This window comes from Asparagus officinalis, chromosome 1 (assembly GCF_001876935.1).
Source record: "Asparagus officinalis chromosome 1, Aspof.V1, whole genome shotgun sequence".
NCBI lineage: Eukaryota > Viridiplantae > Streptophyta > Magnoliopsida > Asparagales > Asparagaceae > Asparagus > Asparagus officinalis.
In genome coordinates, this window is record NC_033794.1 from 41,466,182 (window position 1) to 41,490,253 (window position 24,072).

The 24,072-nt window shown below is 38.1% G+C and overlaps 2 protein-coding genes across 3 annotated transcripts in view; one reads left to right on the forward strand and one right to left on the reverse strand.

Moving 5' to 3' along the window:
• LOC109823284 (RNA demethylase ALKBH5) lies at nucleotides 1,219-11,783 on the forward strand. Its single transcript, XM_020389571.1, has 7 exons — nucleotides 1,219-1,475; nucleotides 1,549-1,638; nucleotides 1,713-2,135; nucleotides 10,047-10,132; nucleotides 10,210-10,520; nucleotides 10,879-10,950; nucleotides 11,046-11,783. The coding sequence occupies exons 1-7, from the start codon at nucleotides 1,328-1,330 to the stop codon at nucleotides 11,560-11,562; spliced, it is 1,647 nt and encodes a 548-aa protein (XP_020245160.1). The 5' UTR covers nucleotides 1,219-1,327; the 3' UTR covers nucleotides 11,563-11,783.
• LOC109823293 (calcium-dependent protein kinase 18) overlaps nucleotides 12,542-24,072 on the reverse strand; it is a 19,672-nt gene continuing 8,141 nt past the window's right edge. Inside the window, exons 11-12 of one of the 2 annotated variants that reach the window (XM_020389579.1) lie at nucleotides 23,414-23,605; nucleotides 12,542-13,092 (exon numbers count right to left, since the gene is read on the reverse strand). In XM_020389579.1, coding sequence (XP_020245168.1) covers nucleotides 12,931-13,092; nucleotides 23,414-23,605 — 354 coding nt within the window. In that variant the 3' untranslated portion in view covers nucleotides 12,542-12,930. The remainder of the gene's footprint in view (nucleotides 13,093-23,413; nucleotides 23,606-24,072) is intronic. The other variant, XM_020389585.1, reaches the window with a different exon arrangement.

The following is a 24,072-nucleotide window of genomic DNA, read 5'->3' on the forward strand; positions in this document are numbered from 1 at the left end:
AAAGATGGGAGAGCAAAGAGAAAAGGAAAGCTTAAAAAAGAAAAAGAAGAAGAAGAAGAAAGCAATTAGTCATTTTTTTTCTTCCATTTTTCACTACCCTAATATGAGAGAAAATTAACATGAAACTATGTCTATTTTTTTTCTTTTTCCACTTGCCGATTGAAAGAAAACATAAATTCCTGACTTTCATCCTTGCTCTTCTAAATTACAACCAAACAATTGTTCAAAAAAAATGCAACCAAATAAAGGTATTGTATAATTTCTAATTTGTTCACTTGAAATATCATCATTGTACATTATACATCATGTTTGAAAAACCCCAAATTGCAACCTGGGGGGGGGGATGGACCCGTAACTATCACAAATAAAAAACATCGTACCAAATCTAGGTTTCGGTTCCAGAAGCACCCATAATAAACATTATTAACACTAAATTCATCAATTTGTTTTTATTTTTTTGAAATTTTAGAATCACCTTTGCACCAAACTATAGTGCACAAATCACTGCAAAATTGGGGGCTTTACGAGAGAAGTAGGTCGACGAAATCACTATTGAGAGGATCATCATCATGGAGAACTCTCCAATTTGTGAAGCAATTGTATCTCCTCTCACATGATCAGAGAAAGGGGGGAAAGATGGGAAAGGAGAAAATTTTAGGGCTTTTTACTAAGTTAGGGTAGTTAAAGAACTCGCATATACAGTCCACCTCAGTAAAAAAAAAAGCCACCTAGACATCGCATGACTTGCTTACTTGACTAACCAATGCCAAAAAAGGGCTCTGATCAAAATTTATGCCTAATTATCGTCAAACTCTTGTTCTAATACTTTATTATCGCTAGGTAAATAAAATATACCAATATGATCATTAGGTGTAGCAAAATATATTAATTTGATAATTTAGCACATTGGAAAGCGATATGAGATTTACTTTCCTCTTTTTGTAAGTATATTTCCTTGTTGTTTTTTAGGAATTACGTTTATATCTGTTTGGAGTCTAATAAACTATTCATATCTTTATACATGAGTGTCAAACATTATTTTTATTTTTATTCTCACTTCATATCTCAACCAAACAAGATAGGTGGAATTTAATCATTGACTTTCCCCTTAGCCCCTCCCCTATTTTTTTTTCTTTTTGAGCGGGGCAACCACCCATCCAAAATTCCAGCCCGTACCCACTTGCATCAAAGAATCCACAATTTCCTACTTCATCGAGGGGATTTTAGCAAAACTCTCCTACCTCGTTCCTCGCGGAGACCTCACGGCTTTCGAACTCCAAGCCCCTCGATCGATCGATCGATCGAGATCAAACGAAAGCGAAAAGAGATGGACGATCCCTTCATCCAAGATCACGACGCCTCCGAGCTCGAGATCGCTCGCGAGTTCCTCACCAACTGGCTCCCCTTCCTCACTCGAGATCTCTGCGATCGCTGCTCTCAAACCCTAGCGGACCGCGTCCGGTCTCTCCGTCAAGGTCCCTCTCTCATCTCCAAACCTAGGGTTTTTCGGTGTTCTTGCTTCTTTACTCACAGATCTATTGCTCTCAGATTCGATGCGGTCGGAGTCTCCGAACTTCACCGAGCAGATTGAGCCTAGCGGATCCCCAAGCCGTAGTCATCGAGATTCTCTTACCCCAGGTGCTTGTCCCTTCGAATCTGCCGTTTCTTCGCCCTTTTTGCTTATTTTTTAATGGTTTTCCTCCCTTCTGTAGATCCAGTAGAGGAATCTCCGAGTTGGAGCGAGCATATAGAGCCTAGCGGATGGGGAACGGATCCTGAAATGGAACCGGATCGGAGTTCGGGCTCACCGAAGGTTCGGATGTCGTGGGCAGACATGGCACAAGAGGAGGACGAGCTAGCCGAGGAAGAGGAGAAGGCGAGAGAGACGAGCGAGGAGGCAAAATATGAAGGGAAGAAGAAAGTAGAGCTGCCAAGGGAGCAGAGGGAGTGGATTAGATTCCAGAACGTTGGGAGGAAAAAGGACTTTATTTCTTTGGAGAGGGTGAAGGGGAAGATTGTTAATATTTTGGATGGGTTGGAGCTGCACACTGGGGTTTTTAGTGCGGCGGAGCAGAAGAGGATTGTGGATTTCGTGTATGAGTTGCAGGAAAAAGGGCGGAAATCGGAATTTAGAGGTAAGGTTTGAATATTTTTTACGCTATCTCTTTGCCTATCTGATTATTTGTCACACCTCAACTGTTTTAAGTCATAGGAATCTACACGTGATTTACATATAGGAATCTACACATGATGCCTTCTTTGAGTTGTGGCATACAAATCATACACTGTGAAGTATTGTTAAAAATATACGACGATGAAGACTATCCAAAAATTTGGGGTCTGCTACACAAATCATACTCTTCGATTTAGTTTTGTTTAGGCTACCTCTCCCGTTTACGTTAATCATTATCACATACTTCTTAATTGCTTAAAACCAAGTTGTTGAGCCTACCTCGAACCCTCGTTGCTCTTATCACCTCTCTAATGAGTGCATCTTGTGTTCTCCCGCATGCGGTCAAACCATCTCAATCGACTTTCTCTCATTTTATTCTCAGTAGGAGCAACATCTAGCCTCCTAATAATGCACATTTGTTATTTTACCTTTAAATGTCTATCCACAGCTCCATCGCAACATATCATTTTGCTACACTCATATGTGTGAAGTATTGTTAAAATTGGATTTTTGTGTTGATCTCCTCTTTAAGAATTATGTCATCGCGTGATTTCAATGTTGTTCTTATAATATTTTTTGTTAACATTTGAACTCATCACTTGAATCTATTAGGCAAATCATTCAGCTGTCTTCCTTTCTCTTTTCACAGTTGAAACATCAACTACACCATTGCTTTTAGTAATTTAATATAAGTTCCAAACATTAAACTCTTTAGAAAGAAGCTTGGTTCCTCTTGCAACCTTACCAGTCTCTTGATTCCTACTTTAACTATAAGCTACCATAACTACTAATTATGATTTGGCAAATGTGCGGTGCCTCATTCTTGATATAATGCATTGTTTGAAGCTCTCTCAACAGTGCAATTGACATTAGTCACTAGTAGAATTAATAATTCAACTCTTGGTAGGAGTTGCAGAGACTATGAATATGATCTGCATTCTACAATATGAGATTGCCTAGAATACTTTCTTAAAATGATATTCATGGTGTTCTGGCAATTAGTTCAAGTGAAATAGTATTGAGGCTATGACTAAAATCGAGAACTAGAAACTAATAAGTTTCAATGAAGTATATGTAATTTCATCCCAAATTTACCTCCAATAATCTGGATGCAGGAATTTTCCTTCATAAAGTTGAGGTTTTTTTTATATATTGGTCCCTTTAGTTAATCCTATTTTGATATTTTTCCCTCAAATCTTTGCAATTGTTATTTAATACCTCAATTTATTTAAGTCAAGTCAGTATAGCAAGTACATAGATTTCATCCAAATTTGAAGGAATATTTCTTTTAACTGTAACAATGTTATGCGTCATTTCCATTATACCCTTGGTGTATACTGATAAATTAAGCAACTCAAAACCCAATAAAGCCAAACAAATTTATACTTTCATTTTGCCTAAACCCAATCTAAACCTAATCCTATATGAAACTCATCAATCTTGTTTTCGAATAGTCTAGCATTATCGCAAGTGCTTTCTCTTTTAAACAGGAAATCGTCGTTTTGTTTATCATCTACTCTTTCATAACCTAGTGAACTATAGTTTCTCTTAATTTTTATCTCAAGCATCTTTCTCTCTGTCAATATTTTCTTTATTAATTTTCCTTTCTCCTCTTAAAAAATCATCAATATTTTAATTTTGAGCATTGAGTATTTGAATATTTTGATTTGGGTTAAGGGAAAATTTAGACTCTCCTTTTTCCTTTGCTTGAGGAGAAAGAATGAGTGAGGAGAGGGTGAGAGGGAGGGGGAGTGGGAGAGGAAGGAAGAGAGGAGAGATCCCTAGCTAAGGAAGAAAAAGATTAACTAAAGATATTTTGGTAATTGACTACGCCTAGGAAGTTTTTCCCTAACTATGGTTAGTTAATTTTACAAAAATGTTAGCACAAGGACTAATTTGATATAACTTAAATAAATTGAGTGAAAGATTTGAGGAATCAATATAAAAATAAGAGTAATTAAGTGATTGATCTCTAAAAAAATCCTCAAGTTTAATCAAAAGAATAACCTCGATATGGTTCGAGCTTGTCAGCCATGGTTTAGCGTATCAACAGATTAGATATGATTTTTTATCTGGTCCATAACCCTAAGTTGGCACCCTACTCCTTGCTTCTGCCACAACTTCAGCCTGTTAACTTCCAAATAACACATTACAGTTTTTGAACATTAAATTCATGTAATGCTGTTACATAATGACTCATAGAAGGTACTCATATTCAAAGTATAAGCTCTCTCAAGTATATGCAACTGACGTTACTGTTAGGTTTGTAGTCTCGAGGAAAAACAACGGCAAAATAGCGAAATTAATATATTTTGTAGACACTTGGTGACAGAATGATATATTTTTTTGACTTTTGACAAATTTGTATATTATATACTAAGGCGTCATATACCCCTTAAGTTTGGTCGGATCTATTTTTTCGGTTAGTTTTCTCACGTAACAGGCTTACGTGATGCCTAACTGGCAAGATTTATTGCACAAAACACCCTCATCAAAAAACCTGCTCCTAAACCCCCCGCCCCCTCCTCCCTCCTCCTCCTCCGTCCCCCGCTCGCCTGCTCCCTCTCATTCATCTTTCAAGCAAGTGGTCAGTCATCATGATCATCATCAACAACGGTCTCCTCTCAAATCCAACCTCCATCAACAAATGACCGCCAAAGTCGGATGCCCATCATCCCTCATAGGCTCCGACGTCCTCATCGCCCTCCAGAGAGCAGCTACTCTAAAAAAGGAGAAGAAGAAATAGCAGCAGAGGAAGCAAAAGACTGCGAGGGGGAAAGAGGGAGGTGAAAGTGAGGATGAAGAATTTGAGTATGACAATGTGAGACCCATAATCGTTTGTAGTGATTGGAAGGAGAGGATTGATGAGCTGGAGACCCGAGTTCAAGAATTGAAGTCTCGGTATCATTATTGAGTTTGAGAAAATTGATTGTATAGAAGGTGTTTGATGAAATGCTTATATGGGTTTCCATCACTATTGTTAGTTAGTTAATTACATATCATTTCGTTTCTCTTCATGGCTTCTTCTTGAATAATTAACAGATGAATAGAAGGTGTCTAGCTCAGTGTTTCAGTTCGAAGGATGCTCAGGATTCACATCATGTTTTTTGAAGATAACATTTTGATGAATCATTGATTTGATTTGTGTTTCTTGTTAATGCATCTTTTGTGAGCTAAGAGGAGGAAGAGAATGGGGTAAGTGCAGTGTTGGTAGCGGCAGCAAGGTAATGGTGGCAGCAACAATGATGATGACAAAAGAAAATAATAATTATAGTGAAGACTTGTGATGTCGGCAATCACATGCTACAAATACAATCGCACTTTGGAACAAGGATGACAATAGTGTTGCTGGTGATGGTGAGGATGATAATGACATTGTTAATGTGAAATGAGGTATTGTCATCAGTGGCAGGGGCTATAGACCATGAGGATAATTGTGTTGTTAATGAGAACAAAGATGTCCCAAAAAGGATTGTAAAGGATGAAATTCTGGATGGCATTGGTCCTGTTAATCATGGATGTTAAACAGAAAGTATATCAAACAATTATCTTCTAATGGATAGGAGGAATCCTAAACATTGAACTCCTTGTACTACACCAGAAAATGAAAGAGGATGAAAACTTTCTTATCAGAGACAGAGAGAAGTATGTGGACACATTTTAGTGAACTTGGGGGCATGAACATCGCGGCGGCGGCGGAGGGAGGGGTGGTGGATCTGGTGAAGGGATCGACGGGAGAGACGGTGGATGCTGCGGAGGAGATGATTCAGGTCGCGCTCCTGTGCTGAGCTGGCGGGTGTGCGGGTGTGGGTGATGGGGAGAGGTTGAAGAGGATGAGGAGGAGGGAGAGGGGAAGGAGGAGGATTGGTTTTTAGGAGCATAGTTTTTTGAGGAGGGGGGTTTTGTGCAATAAACCCGTCAGCTGGGCATCACGTGAGTCTGTCACGTGAGAAAACTGGCCTGAATAATGGATCCGGCCAAACTTAAGGGGTATATGGCGTCTGAGTCTATAGAATATACCAATTTGTTAAAAGTCAAAAAAATATACCATTTTGTCACCAAGTGTCTACAAAATATACCAATTTGGCCATTTTGCCGAAAGACAACCTTTTAATATCTTCCACAATTATAAAAATTGGAATGGTCAGGCTTTGAGTTGAGAAAGCCACTTGTACTCTTATGGAGTATGAATTTGGTAGAGAGAAGTTTGATTGGTTAATTAAACACGTGGAGCCTGACGACTTTCTTTTTTAGATTTGGTACCTACAAGGTATTTATTAAATTGGGTGAGAAAACTTTTGACTGATTGTTCAACCATAGAGTGCCTGAGAAGTTATAGGTGATGCATTTGAGATGTGCTTTTCTTGTGCTTTATGGTATATTGACATTGTTTGGTACATCTGGTCTAGTCTTTTTCAATGTTTCTTTTGTTACTTATGATTTGTATTAGTCCCACTGGATTCATGAATAATATAGGGGTTTTCCATCTTAACAACTGTTTTCATGCTGGCATAATAGACTACTAGTGCTAATATATTTAATGGGTTCCAGATATTTCAGAACTAAGGATAAATTACACGTAAACACCCTATTATTACCTGATATTGTACCGAAATACCGTAAGTTTAAAACGCTACACTTAAGTTTCTGAAAAATTGCACTTTGGTACACTAATTAGGGTATTAAAGTGTAATTTTTAAAAACTTTAGGGTATTTAAGTGTAGGGTTTTAAACTTAGGGTGTTTTGGAGCAATATCGGGCAAAGAATAGGGTATTTAAGTGTAATTTACCCCAGAAATAACAAGGGGTTTAAGCTTTTAGGATAATATCCTGGTCAATTCTGTGTGATAATCGTCTGATTAAAACGAAAACTGTATACCATATTAGATCTCGTGTGTAGTAATGAGTCTAATGACTTCCTAATCTATTTTGTGATAAATTTCTGATTAATACTGAAAGCTCTACACTATAATAAATTTAGCTTCAATAGAGGAAAAAGCACTGTGTTATAAACTACTTGATAGATACAATCCTAGAACTCATTCTCATTGTACACTATCATTTTCTAAGTCCTTTTGATCTTCTCCGTCACAATATTTCAGAATAACTCAAGGAAAGAATGCTGGGACCTTGCTATGGTTGTAATGAAGAATAAAGTGTAAAAAACCTATTGGCTGGAGGGCCATTCAGGTTTAGCTTCTTGGATCAACCATAAAAAAAAAAACTATTTTGTTTCTCAACCGTTTGATGTCAAGGATAAATTGCCAAACCTCTGTACCGTAAGAATACCTATCATTTAACGGACTCTTCTTCAAGACCTTTCTTTCATTGTTTGGTGTATTCTCCATTCTCTATTATTAAGTCATGTGACGCGCACACGACATACTAGAGTCTTGAGAGTCCAAGCACTCGAGTTATATTTTCAATTAAAAGCGTTGTATGATGTTTAACTTCCACTTATCTCTCTTTTATTCCATTCGCACGATAGGTCTTTGGGGCTTTTATAGTTCTCTGGGACTTCCGGCATTCCCTTATTCTCATACCAACTCGAATCATTTTCCTGTTTTAAGCCCTTTAAATAAAATAAGTCACTGAATTCTATTTTTATCTTTTAAAGATTCCTCATTCCAAACCAGATTCCTCTTAACCAAATCCCAACACATAATGGTCATTCCTCCTTTCCTTCAAGCAACATTTATTGCCTCCACTCTCCAGTAAAGCTCCCTGAATTCAGCTCATCACCAATAAATGTTATCAGCAACTGCATGTGAAACTTCTATTCCTTGTAAAGAGCACTTTATCACGTGCTCGGTCTTTGACGTCACTTTTGTGGATCTTTGTAATTCTTTCTGATTGTTGGATGATGGTGTGTACTTTTCACTTCATTCCAACTGTATTTTTGGCTGTAACTTTTTTGGCGGGTTTCCCATCTGCTGATTTCTATAACTTTTTTAGGTCACACAATCTGAAGTAACTACTAACTATACATCGTTTTTCTGCAAACATTTCTTATCTTTCTACACATTGGACTTATCCTATAGTGTTACCTACCTCATAAATTACCATCTATCTACATAACAAATTGCTTAATTTATGTTTTTATTGTGTGCGTGTATTTCCTTCATTATCTTTTCAGATGTCGAATTGGGTAACTTTCAGCCTTTCGGTATCTAATCAAAGCTAATATTTCCACATTATTCTTCCACAGTACGTTTTGTTTGCTCCTCCTTGTGACAATCTAAAGGAGCTTCAAGTTCCATCAACTAATTGTCTAATACTAATTCGAGGGAGTAAACTAGTGTTCTATTTGGCTGGTTCATAATATTGATTTCTCACTTTAGCATATCATATGTAGCTTTCAGCAGCCTATGCTACCTACTACAGGTAAGCAACCTGCACTTTGCCAAACCCTCCCAGCTTCTCCTTGCACTCATTTTCAACCAACCCGATATGAGAAAACATAATAAACTGTGTTGGTCAGATCACCTTCATGCTGTTCTTTTGAGGTCATCTAAAAATGTTGTGATTATTTTGCGACGTGGGGATTTAATTGATTATAGTGTGAAGGAATCAAATCAAAGACACTATAGGATGGCATATTTCATCAAGCCACTTATTATAATGAATCAGCATTAATGATTGCTTTTGTTACCTATATAATTGTCAAACTTGTTAGTGATTCCATGAAGGATTTCACTCCATGCTAGTTGGGTACTTCTATCTGAAACGCACTCATACCTATGCCTAAGCTCTTTGGACACTCCCTGAATATGTGGATACATTTATTTGGACCTGCACAGCTGCACTAATACATGTTTTAGTTTAAAACACTCATCACACACTTGTTGGACAAATATCCTACACTTCACATTTACTTTATAATTTACATAATGAAAAAACATAAAAATGTTATAGGAATTCTAATTCTCATAACATGTGAATGAGAACAGAACATTGGTCTCATTTAAGTTATTGATTCAATATATTAATATAGCCGTGTCCCTGTACAATCTTTTACAAATTTGCCCAGTCCCGTACCCATACCTGTTTCCATGCAACATAGGTTTCACTTATGATTCTTGCTCACTAACATATCCTAGCCAAGCCCAATAATAACATTTAGTTGTGCAATATGAAAGCTGTTAAGATTTAATGGATGAGTCCTTTACCAGTAAGATATGGCATTACCCGCTAGTAAATAAAATCAATCACTACACGTTGGGTTTCCATTATGTGGACTGCTGATAGCATTTATTTAAAGGTATTTGCTACTTGTAGGCTTAGCTGTGTTCAGGTAGGAACTCTGAATGACATTGTTTATATGAACTAATCACCAACGTAGTACTGGCAGCAGGCATGGAAGTGTTCCTTTACCTGGAATAATTGCCTATGTGGAAGTGGTCCTTTGTGGGTGTTTAACTCTTATTTTATGTGAATGCCTCCATTAACATTACATAATTATGTAGTCTTTTGTCATGTTTCATTTCCTTATTAAATATTTCATCACATTGCTCATCCCTGCCGTCTTCAATTTTAATTAATCAACACATGGTGCAAAATATGTATTTAGATGAGTAATACGTTTTTTTTTATATTTTAGTGTGATAATATTGTTGCTGTGATTATCATGTATATAGTCATTACTGGTTCTCTTGTCCCTACAACTTTCAGTACTGATACTATCATATTGATGAATTCCAAGACTCCCAACTTTTTTTTGGGTAGTTGATTTATGTTTATGGATCAGGGATTTTTCTGAAATAGAAATAATTTTGACTTACTACATGTTATTTTGCATTTGCAATTGTTTTGGTTGCCTGTCAAATAGGTTTTAACTAAATTCAGGTTAAAATGCCAAACATATTGTTTCCAGATCGTACATATTCAGAACCTCAGAAGTGGATGCGGGGGAAAGGACGAGTAACAATCCAATTTGGATGTTGTTACAACTATGCTACGGTATATAATCTTGCACAGGTTTATGCCATTCTACTAGTTCACCTGATAGAAAGCTCATATGCATATTCAAATGGCAGGATAAGGATGGAAATCCTCCAGGCATCCTTCGAAATGTAGTTGCTGATCCAATTCCAAGTCTCTTCAAAGTCATCATAAGGAGATTGGTCCGTTGGCATGTATTGCCGACATCTTGCATACCTGACAGTTGCATAGTCAACATTTATGAACCAGGAGATTGCATACCGCCACACATTGATAGCCATGATTTTGTTCGTCCATTTAGTACAGTGTCATTCCTGAGTGAGTGCGACATACTCTTTGGAAGTAGCCTGAAGGTTGAAGGAGCAGGAGAGTTCAGTGGTTCAACTGCAATGTCCCTGCCTATGGGGTAAGCATTGGACATACATTATGGCTTTTCTAGAAAACAATTATATGTTAGCCTGCTTTTGTCATACTGTATTTAATGGCTGATGTACCTCAAATTCTGGGAAGGAAATACCACAAATTTTCTCACTCACGGGAACTAAAGTAATTATGTCTGGAAGTTAAAGCCAAACTTTTAATTTTTCTGATCAAGGCATATTCCTTTAACTCGTTTGTACAAAACTTAAGGTTGTGGGACTAATAAAATGTCATCTTATTCTATGCCATCATATAATTCAAACTCATACTTGTCATACTCAGATGATGCTTAATTGTAGTGTGTGCGCATCTTGGCTAAATCTTGAATTACCATTTCTATGCAGGTCAGTTCTTGTCTTGAATGGGAACGGAGCTGACGTGGCAAAGCATTGTGTACCTGCAGTTCCTACAAAGAGGTGCATGCCAAATCTTCTTCAATTAGAAAGAGAACAAGCACGTCATATCATCCATAGCATTTATGACAGTTACTAAAACTTATTTCAACCTGCAGGATATCTATCACCTTCAGAAAGATGAAGGAAAGCTTGCATCCAATAGGATTCAGCCCCGAACCAGACCTCCAGAACATCCTGCCACTCACATACAATTTAGCTAGAAGGAACCAACATCATGCGAGTAGTAACAAAAAGCCTAGCTCAGAAGGAAGAAACTTCAACAGAGGTAGGAAATACAGAGGAAAGCCTACTGCTGGGAGCCAATATCAGTCATATGACCATGAAACTACACCTAATGTGAGACCAAGACAAGTTATAGATGCGCGATCTGCATCAAGCGGTGATAATTCAGTGGGAAGAATGTATGAATCGAATCCTAGATTTTCCTCGGAGGAACCAAATGAGAGTGGACAGAGATTGAGTTTAGATCAGAGGCGGTTTGTTGTAAGTCGCAATTTTGAGGGAGACGCAGAAATAAGCAGTCATAGTTTTGATAACTCTCGTGGGATTCTTCAAACACCAAATACTGGTCGAAGGCGGACTAAGGTGGTTATTGATGATGAGTGGCAGTAGGAATTAATATCCAAGTTTTTGTGTTGATCTCAAAAGCTTTGTGGCCATGAATGTTTTTTATGGAATAATGGGTTGGCTCAATTCTTTTCTAAGTCTTTTAATTATATTTCATGGTAATTACACGAGGAAGATGGAGAGTTGCTGGTACATAGAAGGGGATGGTAATGTAATTGTACAAGAAATTATTTTATGATCTGAGTTGCTTTACTTGTATCTTCTGTGTATGTACGACAGTTTTTATGCCATTGACTTTTTTCTTTTCTTTTTTCCCTCCGAAATATAATGGTAATCAACGTCAATTTCACTCAAATAGTAATTGTTCCATACTTCTTGTTTATTGTTCAATTGTGAATCTTTCGAATGTCAAATAGTTCAAAGCAAGTAGCCTGGGTAGTGGGTGGCACATTCTGTTCCATTAACAATTGCAACAAAAGTCACAAAATAATTGATGATATACAAAGCAATCCTCACAAGAAAAAATATATGGTAGGTCTAGAACAGGTTTCTGCATAAAAATATCCCGTTAAGTATTGAAATATAATTAAAAATATGCAATACACTGGAAGCAAGCTCGTCCTTGATTTCAAATGATTTCAAAAATTGAGATCATGGAAAAACATATAAAAAAGAGTATCCACAGTTAATATTTATTCAAGATAAACTGCTAACAGTTGCTAGTTATTCATACATAAGAAACCCGCATTCATGGTAGCATCATATATTCTTACTTTGACTTTTATCATTTTTATCAGCAATTCAATCAGCAGACTAAATTTTCACTTGGGCAGTTATGGTAGAAGCCAGAATAAAATACAGTAAATAGAGCTAAAGATTGAAAATACAAGTTTAAAGTAAAATGGCTATAAGTATCTCCATTTACATTCGGAAACAGAACCAGATAACAAAAGAAAAAACAACAGTACCCAAAATATGGAACTTAACATTTATAACCTACAAAAAAAAAAAAAAAAAATACTCATCACAAATCTGTGTTTTAGATTTCAGAAACCTAATTCCCCTGTGAACAAACTAGCGCAAAAAATCTATATGAACACCTCAATTTGGTTTTAAAAGTCGAAAGCAATAATTTACACAACAATACAATATACAGGAAGCAGCAAGGAAGAAGGAAAAAGCACTTGGTAAGGATTCTCTTCAGCACATTTCTTGCTTTGAAGCCCTCAATGATGGAATTTTTCTCCCAAGACTGCAGATTTTTTTTTAAAAAAGAAGAAAACAGGGCTCAAAGAATTTGCAGAAGTGGGCAATCTGCTGTGTAATGCACATCCCTATGGGAAAAAAAATCATGAATAATGTACAGCATTAAGCTCAAGTTTTCTTCCCCTTAATCATATATTTAAATAATATCTACAATCTGTGAGGATTTCTAACGCCTGAAGGACTTGGAACAGTGGAGCTCATGCTTGCAGTTCTTAAGAGCCTTCTGAACTCTGACAAGCTTATCTTCCCATCTTTATCGATATCAGCCTCCTCTAATAGTGGGTCAATAGATCCCTTCAACCCGGTGTGCTGCATAAAAAACAATAAAATTCTGTTAGAAATTATACTCTGATACTAATGTTTGAATTCTTTATTATTTCATGATTAAGATGTGATTAACACCACCAGAAAGACTGCCTAGTTATTAGCTTAGATCAAGATGATACAGTATACAAATATGCATGTGCCTATACACATAAACATACTTGCCACTTGCACTGCCAAGGTCGAAACCATGCCTTGCTGACTTGAAAATGAGATAATAAGACCACAGCAATAAGTGGTTCACAATGATCACGATCGTCAATCCTAGATATTTATGGATAGAAAATCATAATATTTGATGTAAAGTTTGAGAACTCGACTTTGTTGAGCCTCTCTTCTAGGGGTGGTATTGGTTACTAACAAGGGTCTCAGAAGTCCCGGCCATAGTTACAGTTTCGGTGTCAATGGATTAAACTTTGATGGATTTTTCCACAGAAACCACCTTTAAAATGGGTGACACTATGAAAACCTGATACGAGTCGCCGTGCGAGCACCCTTTGGTCGCGGAATTACCAAAAGGTGGGTTGAGAAGAAGACAACTAAAACACAAGAACAATTCAGTATAGCGAAGGAAAATACCTTCTCTAGATTATGTAGAATTAATTATTACAAATCTCTCCCTCACAATCTTACTAGGATCGAGAACAATCTCTCAATCATCTCTAAACCCTAATACAATGATTAGAATTTCTCTCTGATCTAAGATCTCTAAGATGATGTTTAGAAACCCTAAACAACCCTTTATATAGGTGTACAAACGTGGATGGCAATCTGGTAAATAACCAAGCCCAAAACCAACAGGAATTTGTGTGAACAGAAACCCAAACGAATCAGGAAACTGTCGATGAGTCGACTCATGATCAGTTATGAGTCGACTCATGACCTCATATGAGTCGACTCATAACTGATGAGTCGACTGGTCAGAGACTTTTGCTAACAGTGCTTGATTTCTTGAGTCGACTCATGACAGACATAAGTCGACTCAACCTGATGAGTCGACTCATGTATATGTATGAGTCGACTCACGAGCTGAAAACTGGATTCTTCGAATCTGCTGCTCGTCGTCTCGTTCCACGCTTCCACCTGCGTTTCACTGTACTGTTTTACACCCCTATTCTCATGCTATCATGAGAATCATCTATCCTCAAACTCCTATGAGGATGGCTAAGCTCCCGAGGAGAAGATACACTCATATCATGGGTCCCCTCTTTAGGAACTTGAAGTCACGTTCAAGTTAGAACTTTTGCTGAGGAAACTCTCGAGCTCTTCCATCTTTTCTGCACCATCTGACCTTGCTAGGAATCCGGTCTCGACGTCCGATCGGAAACATCTCATCCATCCCACGTCTCGTCGTAATCACCTTTCGCCCCAAGTTACAATCATTTATCAATGACTTTTCTGGAAGTCTAATGCACAACGAGACAAATTTCTTGCTTGCATTCATTAGTCTCTTCGCTCGCGTCACCGTCTCCAAGCTTGTCTCCCTCGGAAGAGATGCCGAACGAAATATGAACTTTTCACCATCCTTAGTGAATGTGTACTTCTGAGCCCGCCTCTCGTAGATCGCATATCTATCCCATAAGTACGGATTACCCAGTATAATCTGATAAACATCCAATGGAACGACGTCGCATGTGACCTCGTCAATATACGACTCGTGGAGTGCAAATCTGACAGTGCATTGATCAACTACACTCAGTTTCTCCTCCTTCTGAATCTACCCCAATGGATAGGGCTTCGGATGCTTGACCGTTTTCAGACCCAACTTCTGAACCAATGCCTCGGATATCAAATTCTTCTCGCTGCCCGAATCAACAATGACATCAACCAAACTGGTCTTCACTTGCAACTTAAGAACAAAAAGTAGTTCTCTCGGGTCGTCGTCCTCTTTCGTTGTCTGCTTCCCCGCCATAAGGTTGAGACTGCTGTTGGGCTCTGTCATCCCTGGGACTTCTTTCGGACCTTGAGCTATCATGTATGTCTTTTTCTCATTCTTTTTCTTCAACCCTCTTGGCTTGAGATGAGGATACTTCTCCCAGCACCGATCAGCTGTGTGCCCTGTCTTCTCGCAGTGACTACAAATCAGTCCTGCCTTCCCTAGATCACCCTTCTTCTCCTTCTTAGATTAAGAACTACTAGACTCGTCTCCCGTCTGTTTAGAATCTCCCTTAGCCTCGTTGCCCTTCTTTTGCTTGCCCTCGAGGGCAATAGCGTTCACGCTCGCCTCTACAATTGATTCCACCGTGAATAGCTTCATCTCCTTTCGGATGTAATCGCTCAATCCCGTCATATACTTAAACACGGAATATTCCTCTGTCGTAATGTTGAGGATCATCGCCTGCTGCTAAAACTCCGTGGTATATTCTTGAACGGTTTGATTGACCCTTTAGCGCAAGCCGTACCATTTGTACCAACGTTCTTCAAGGAATCCCACCGGGTAGAACTGCTTCCTCAGTAACTCCTTAAACTTGTTCCACGACACTGCTTTCTTCTCCTGCTTACATTAGGATTTCCACCACGTCAACGCGTGCCCTGAAAACTTCAAAGTCACGAACACTATCTTCTCTTTTGACGAATAACCATAAAGAGTAAAACACGTCTCCATCCGTTCGATCCAGTCATCAAGCCTCCCGACATCAACACTCCCATCATAAACAAAAATCTCCACCTTGAAGTCAATCTTCAGGTTCTGATAAGAATTCTTACCCCTTTGATGCAATGCAGCCTTAACGGTCTCCTCCTCGTCGGAATCTGAATCTACTCTCTCCACATCGGACTCGATAATTTTCTTCAAAAAAGATTCACCTTGTTTGTCACCTCCATGGATAAGACTGACGAGTTGTGTGAGAGTCGAACCTATCGTCTTGATCTGCTTCTCCAATGCATCAATCCTCGCTGAATTGTCTCCTTCAGCCATCTTCTCCTTCCTTAAAACCTGAACTCCTTCCAATAAAATAAGGATCTCGCCAAGCTTCTTGTATTGCGATCGAATCAGGACCATACACAGGATGCCCTCTTCGCAAGATCTGATCGCTCTGATACCAACTTGATACGAGTCGTCGTGCGAGCACCCTTTGGTCGCGGAATTACTAAAAGGTGGGTTGAGAAGAAGATAACTAAAACACAAGAACAATTCAGTATAGCGAAGGAAAATACCTTCTCTAGATTATGAAGAATCAATTATTATAAATCTCTCTCTCACAATCTTACTAGGATCGAGAACAATCTCTCAATCCTCTCTAAACCCTAATACAATGATTAGAATTTCTCTCTGATCTAAGATCTCTAAGATGATGTTTAGAAACCCTAAACAACCCTTTATATAGGTGTACAAACGTGGATGATAATCTGGTAAATAACCAAGCCCAAAACCAACAGGAATTCGTATGAACAGAAACCCAAACGAATCAGGAAACTGTCGATGAGTCGACTCATGATCAGTTATGAGTCGACTCATGACCTCATATGAGTCGACTCATAACTGATGAGACGACTGGTCAGAGACTTTTGCTAACAGGGCTTGATTTCGTGAGTCGACTCATGACAGACATGAGTCGACTTAACCTGATGAGTCGACTCATGTACATGTATGAGTCGACTCACGAGCTGAAAACTGGATTCTTCGAATCTGCTGCTCGTCGTCTCGTTTCACGCTTCCACCTGCGTTCCACTGTACTGTTTTACACCCCTATTCTCATGCTATCATGAGAATCATCTATCCTCAAGCTCCTATGAGGATCGCTAACCTCGCGAGGAAAAGATACACCCATATCAAAACCACATTTAAAATTTAATTTATATATAAACCACCTTTATTAAAGAAATCCCATATAGCAATCAACCACCTTGATACATTTTTTTAATGAAATTTCATTTGAAATCCCCAAAAAATGCCCTAAAAACACATGCACCAGACATGTGACATGTCTTACTAAACCAAACCTAAACCTAAATTTTGTGCTGGTATGTGTGTTTTTAAGGGCATTTTGGGACATTTCAATTGATATCTCACCAGAAAACATGCCCAAGTTGTTGATAGCTACCAAAACCCCTTTAAAGGTGGTTTCTTTCTTAATTGAACTTTAAAAATGGCTTCCATATTCTCACCCTATTTTAATGGTGGTTCCTGTGAAAAAGAGAACATTTTTTATTCAAAAAAAAAGTCTGAAATATGGAAACACTGCATTTTATTTGAGAAAACATTACCAAGTGTTGTAAATGTTGCATAATGTACTTGTTAGAACAGATGCAATGCAATTATTTTCACATTTCGCTGGAAAGATAAGTTCAAAAGATATTTTCCTGATTTATTATTGAGAATGTAATGAAGAAGTTTAATATGAAAAAGTTATTTGCTTTTACATCTATCATATGACATTCTATAGGTTAAACGTTTAGCTCTAAAATTCGACATATTAACTTAGAGGTTAGCATATAGAACTAAACAATTTTTCATTTAAGGAAATTCAAATCTATTCAATATATAACATGTCCTCTATTCTTTCTTTATTTCAAGTGATTCACAAAAAACACAGGTTTTCAGTAGCAATGAATAGAACAATATCGGTATCTACAGGCACTCAGAAGAACTAGATTTTCTTCTTTATGCAGATATGAGACATCTCAAATAATAAATGGTATCTATATTAGGAAGGGAGGAAAATGTAGCACAGAGATTGTGAAATGAACAACTCAGGCCAGCTGTTCCATAATTTATGGCGCAAGATTTTTATCATAACTGAAATGTATCTTTTATATATTTATTGCTTACAATGACACAAGATAGAAGGAAAGAATCTATGCTGTATCAGAGGGTAAAAATAGGCAACTAAATTTCCAGATTTTTCTAAGTTACAGGTAGGATATTTCGCCTATATAGGCTGTGGCTTCCTTCTGTAAAAGAATCTTTCTGTAATACAAAATTTATATGAAAATAAAACATGGGAGGGAAGGGAGTTTCTTGGGAGTGCTGTGTTTATACTTTCTAATATTTTGACATGGTATCAGAGCGAAGGTTCGATTCTCTAGTTTGTTGATGGCTATGCCGAAGGTGGACTAGTGGGTCTAACTTGTATTCATATCTCCTCTTATTGTTCTCCTTTACTTTGCTGAAAACAGTGAATTTGCGTTGTCCGCAGTTCTATTAACCTTGTTGCTATTCCTGCGACTTAAGGTTTCCTGTTGCTGTGTGACTTAGGGATATTTTTTTCTTCCTTTCTCTCTTCCTTCTGGTTTGAAATTTACCTGTCCTAGATGGAGGAAAATCAGCCTGAGAATAAACCTGATCTGACTCTTCTTCTTGAGAGTTTGACTGCTACGCTTTCTCAACTGCTGCAACAAAAACCAACGCAAGATGGGGTCATATCTGCAATGACAGTCAAGCTAGATGGCAAGAATTTCAACATATGGTCACAGATGTTGAAGATGAAGTTATCGAGCAAGGGCAAGCTCGGTTATATTGATGGCACTTCCTCTCAACCTTCGGGTAATACGAATCCAAAGTGGAACATGGAAGATCAACTCGTCAAGGATTACATAATTAACTCTATGGATTCCTCTCTGATAGGTAACTTTATTCCTTTCTCAACTGCAAAAGAGGTCTGGGATGCAGTTCGTACCACTTACTTTGATGGGAACGATTTGACACAATTGCTTGAATTAAAAAGAAAGGTTAATCGGGTCAAACAATCGGGTGGATCTATTGAGGTTTATTACACTCAGTTACAAGGACTTTGGAAAGAATTAGATTGTCGTAGACCTAATCCTATGACCAACCCAATAGATATCGAAACATATAATAGACTTTTGCAAGAAAACCGAGTATTGACTTTTCTAGATGGCCTAGATGATCGCTTAGATCATATCCGGGCTAATGTTCTCCAAGTCCAACCATTCCCAACCATAGAACAGACATTTGCATTGGTTCGTAGAGAAGACAACCGTCAAACTGTTATGTTAAAGGGTGACGAGTTACAAAACCCGGTGGTACTTCTTACACAAAATCAGAAATTGAACATGCAAAAACCTGGTTCTTCTACTCGACCAAATAATTCCCTCTATTGTTCTAATTGTGGCAAAACAAATCATACCAAGGAGAAATGTTATAAAATAATCGGGTTTCCTGATTGGTATAAGGGTCAAAAAAAAGGAAAACAGGGGGAGGCAAATAAAGCTGGAACCGGCCCTGTTGCAAGCACACCTACAGGAACAGTAGAAGACCCAATCGGGTCAAGAGGTGGTTCGGCCCAAGGTGAAGCAGTGGGTTCAGCGTCTGTAGCACACTCCAATGGTTTATCTCTTGTGCCAGCAGTAAAGTATGGTAAACAGAATGAAGGTAAAATCTGTATTTCACATCCTCATTCAAATATAAAAGAATCTTATAATTGGATAATAGATTCTGGAGCAACTGACCATATGACTTTTACGAGGTCTGATTTTGTGAATGAATACAAGGCACGAAGAAGCGATATTTTAAATGCTAATGGGGTATCTTACCCAGTAATGAGTGCTGGAGATGTTCAAATTTCTTCATCTATGACTCTTTCAAACACACTGCTGGTTCCTTCACTATCTACAAAACTGCTTTCTGTCGGACAAATTTGTGAAGAGATGAATTGTTGTGTTCTCATGTTTCCTCGTTTTTGCTTGTTTCAGGATATCCGGACGAAGGAGATTATTGGGCGTGGTTCTAAACGAGGAGGATTGTATCATTTGGATGACATGGCTACAGGAAGGACTCATTACTCTACAAGTTTGAAAGCTAACTCGAGAAATCGGGTATGGATGTGGCATAGACGATTAGGTCATCCTTCTTTCGGGTATCTTAAGAAACTTTATCCTAGTCTTTTTTCTGGTTGTGAGAATGAGGATTTGAATTGTGAAACTTGCATTAGAGCAAAGAGTCACCGTGTATCCTTTCCTAGAAGTCCAAATAAAAGTACAATTCCATTTGCTTTAATACATTCTGATGTTTGGGGTCCATCCCCAGTAAACTCTTCAAATGGAAATCGTTGGTTTGTACTGTTTGTGGATGACTGTACAAGGATGACATGGTTATATCTTCTCAAAACAAAGGATGAAGTATCAAATATATTTAAGATTTTCCATAATATGGTGAAAACTCAATTTGATAAAAATATTAGATACTTTAGAAGCGACAATGGTGGAGAATTTGTGAATAAAATTCTAAAGAGTTTCTTTCAAAATGAGGGCATCATACATGAAACTTCGTGCGCGGGAACTCCACAACAGAATGGGGTAGCAGAACGAAAAAACCGACACGTCCTAGAAACTGCTAGATCCTTACTAATTGAGAGTAATGTTCCACAAAAATTTTGGGAGTATGCGGTTACTACAGCTGTCTATTTAATAAATCGCATGCCATCTGTGGTACTGAATTTTGAAACCCCACTTCAAAAATTGTCATCTTATGTCCATATACCATCTATTCTCAACCTTCCACCTAGAATTTTTGGGTGTGTGGCTTACATTCATATTCCTAAAGTTCAGAGATCTAAATTAGAACCTTGTGCAGAGCGGTGTGTTTTTTTGGGATATGGTATAAATCAGAAAGGTTATCGTTGCTTTAATCCTATTTCTAAAAAGATAATTGTTACAATGGATGTAACATTTCTTGAGATGGAATATTTTTTCCAAAATTCCCAAGTTACTTCTCAGGGGGAGATTAGTGAAGAGAAGCAACTATGGGATCTGATCTCTGTAGGAGAAGAATCTAACTCTTTTGAAATGTATCCTTCGGACCAGAAGCAACTATGGGATCTGATCTCTGTAGGAGAAGAATCTAACTCTTTTGAAATGTATCCTTCGGACCAGATCGAATCTGACCTTAATTTTGCCCTTGACCACACTAGCCTGGAAGCTAGTAATATGTCCCAACATGACCAAATCGGCCCATCATCTGTATGTCCACAAGATAATTCCTTCCTCCATCTCTTGGTCCATCTGAGAGTAAGCTGGGCCTAAATAATGGGGAGTTCGAACCTGGTTTACAAGAAAAGGAAGTTGAGGCCTCTGGTATTGAACACCAACAGTTGCGCACTTACAAACGTGATCCAAACCGGCGGGTTGTCAACCCGACCTCTGAAATGATACAGTCCCTTCCAGAACCACACGACCCAGCTCCTACGGATATCTCTGAGGTAAGAGCTCCTGACCACCTTGAAAATTTAAATGATAATCATGTTTATAGATTGCCTCCCAGGTTGAACAGAGGACAGCCACCAAAAAGATACGCATCAGAAAGTTTTGGAAAAAAGAGAGGAGCATATCCGATTGGAAATTTCGTTACAAGTGAGCACTTGTCACAACAGATGAGAGGTTTCACTGCCAATATCTCAGCTGAAGTCATTCCAAATCGAGTTGAAGAAGCATTGAAATATCAGAAATGGGTACAAGCCATGAAGGAGGAGATGGATGCACTTGAACAAAATAAAACCTGGACACTGGTAGAGAGACCTCAAGGAAAGAAGACAGTAGGATGTAAGTGGGTTTTTACTATTAAATATGGTTCAACCGGTTTAGTAGAAAGGTATAAAGCTAGGTTAGTTGCTAAAGGGTTTACCCAAACATATGGTATTGATTTTCAAGATACTTTTTCGCCAGTTGCAAAATTAAATACTGTAAGGGTGTTGTTGTCATTAGCAGCTAACCTAGATTGGCCGTTACACCAGTTTGATGTAAAAAATGCCTTTCTACATGGTGAATTGGAAGAGGAAATATATATGGATATTCCTCCTGGTTATGAATGTCCGGGTTCTAAGGATGTAGTGTGCAAATTAGATAAGTCGTTGTATGGTTTGAAACAATCTCCTAGAGTGTGGTTTGGGAGGTTTTGTAAGGCAATGAAAGCCTATGGTTACATACAAAGTGACTCTGATCATACGTTGTTTTTTAAAAGAACTCATGGAAAAATAACCATTTTGATTATCTATGTAGATGATATGATAATAACAGGAGATGATCAAGAGGGGATTGAACAGTTGGAAAAGAGATTATCCAAGGAGTTCGAAATGAAAGATCTTGACGGATTGAAGTACTTTCTTGGAATAGAAGTAGCAAGATCAAAGGAAGGTATTTCTTTGTCACAGAGAAAGTATGTGTTGGATCTATTGGCCGAAACTGGAATGCTTGACAGCAAACCAGTTGATACCCCGATCATGCAAAACCACAAGTTAGGAATTCTTCCAGACCAAGTACCTACAAATAAAGAGAGATACCAAAGACTTGTAGGTAGATTAATTTACTTGTCTCACACACGACCAGACATAGCTTATGTAGTAAATGTGGTTAGCCAATTTATGCATGCCCCAAGTGAGGACCATATGGATGCTGTTTATCGCATTTTGAGATATCTTAAGGGTGCTCCAGGAAGAGGGATTTATTTCAAAAAAAATGGACATCTTGAGGTTGAAGGGTATACAGATGCAGATTGGGCTGGAAATATAACTGATAGGAAGTCAACATCAGGATACTTCACCTTTGTTGGAGGTAATTTAGTAACCTGGAGGAGCAAAAAGCAGAATGTCGTGGCCCTGTCAAGTGCAGAATCTGAATTCAGAGGGATCCGGATTGGTTTACAAGAATTAATTTGGATCAATAAATTGTTGGAAGAACTTGGGTTTGAACGAAAGGGGGAGATGAGATTGTTTTGTGACAATAAAGCGGCCATTGAAATTTCCTCGAATCCAGTTCAACACGATCGAACAAAGCATGTGGAAGTAGACAGACACTACATCCGGCAGAACCTAGATGAGAAGGTCATCTCATTGCCCTTCGTGAGGTCAGAAGGACAGCTTGCCGACATTTTGACCAAAGGAGTGTCTAGTACTGCGTTTTATGATGTATTGAGCAAGTTGGGCATGTTGGATCTTTACATGCCAACTTGAGGGGGAGTGTGAAATGAACAACTCAGGCCAGCTGTTCCATAATTTATGGCGCAAGATTTTTACCATAACTGAAATGTATCTTTTATATATTTATTGCTTACAATGACACAAGATAGAAGGAAAGAATCTATGCTGTATCAGAGGGTAAAAATAGGCAACTAAATTTCCAGATTTTTCTTTCTAAGTTATAGGTAGGATATTTCGCCTATATAGGCTGTGGCTTCCTTCTGTAAAAGAATCTTTCTATAATACAAAATTTATATGAAAATAAAACATGGGAGGGAAGGGAGTTTCTTGGGAGTGCTGTGTTTATACTTTCTAATATTTTGACAGAGATTACATATTGATAGCATGTGAAAGTGAGAATTAGCATTATTAATAGTCTTAAAAGGATAACATACACCTAAAAGAAAAGGTACCATTCTAAGTTCCTCCGGAGTGATATATCCATCTCTATCCATATCGAATTTATCAAATGCAGCTTGGGATCGTGAATTCCACTTCTCATTGTCGTGCTCCTCCAACTGCCGTACATGTAGTGTTGCAGCAACAAATTCAGAGAAATCCACCAGTCCATCGGTGTTGCTGTCAATCTGTCAAAATATTTTAGGAAACAATTCTAGTTCAGCATGGGTTAAACTTTAGAATAAGGAGAGAGAGAGAGTAGAATGAAAGCATCTATGAAAATGAAATTTGACGGGTAAATCACAAAAGTCCCTCAGCTTTTAAATCGAGAACCTCCCCCCCCCCCCAACTACACACAGGAGCATTGAAATTCTCGTACCGTGATTGCAGTAGAGTAAAAAGTCTAAAGTACCCTTTTCTACTTTTTACCTACCCTACCTGAAAAGCGGTTTAAATAGAAGTTCATGTTTAGTAAGATAGGGTAATTTTGTCCACAAGTTGCCAATCGAGGACATGACAACTTAAATAATCACCATCTGTCATGATAGTAAGTGCAGAAATTAAAAGTGGGGTTTTATATGATTTATAGAGATCAGAGTTTTTGTGCAAACACCCCCCAACCCACACCACCCACCCCCCCACCCCAAAAAAGCTC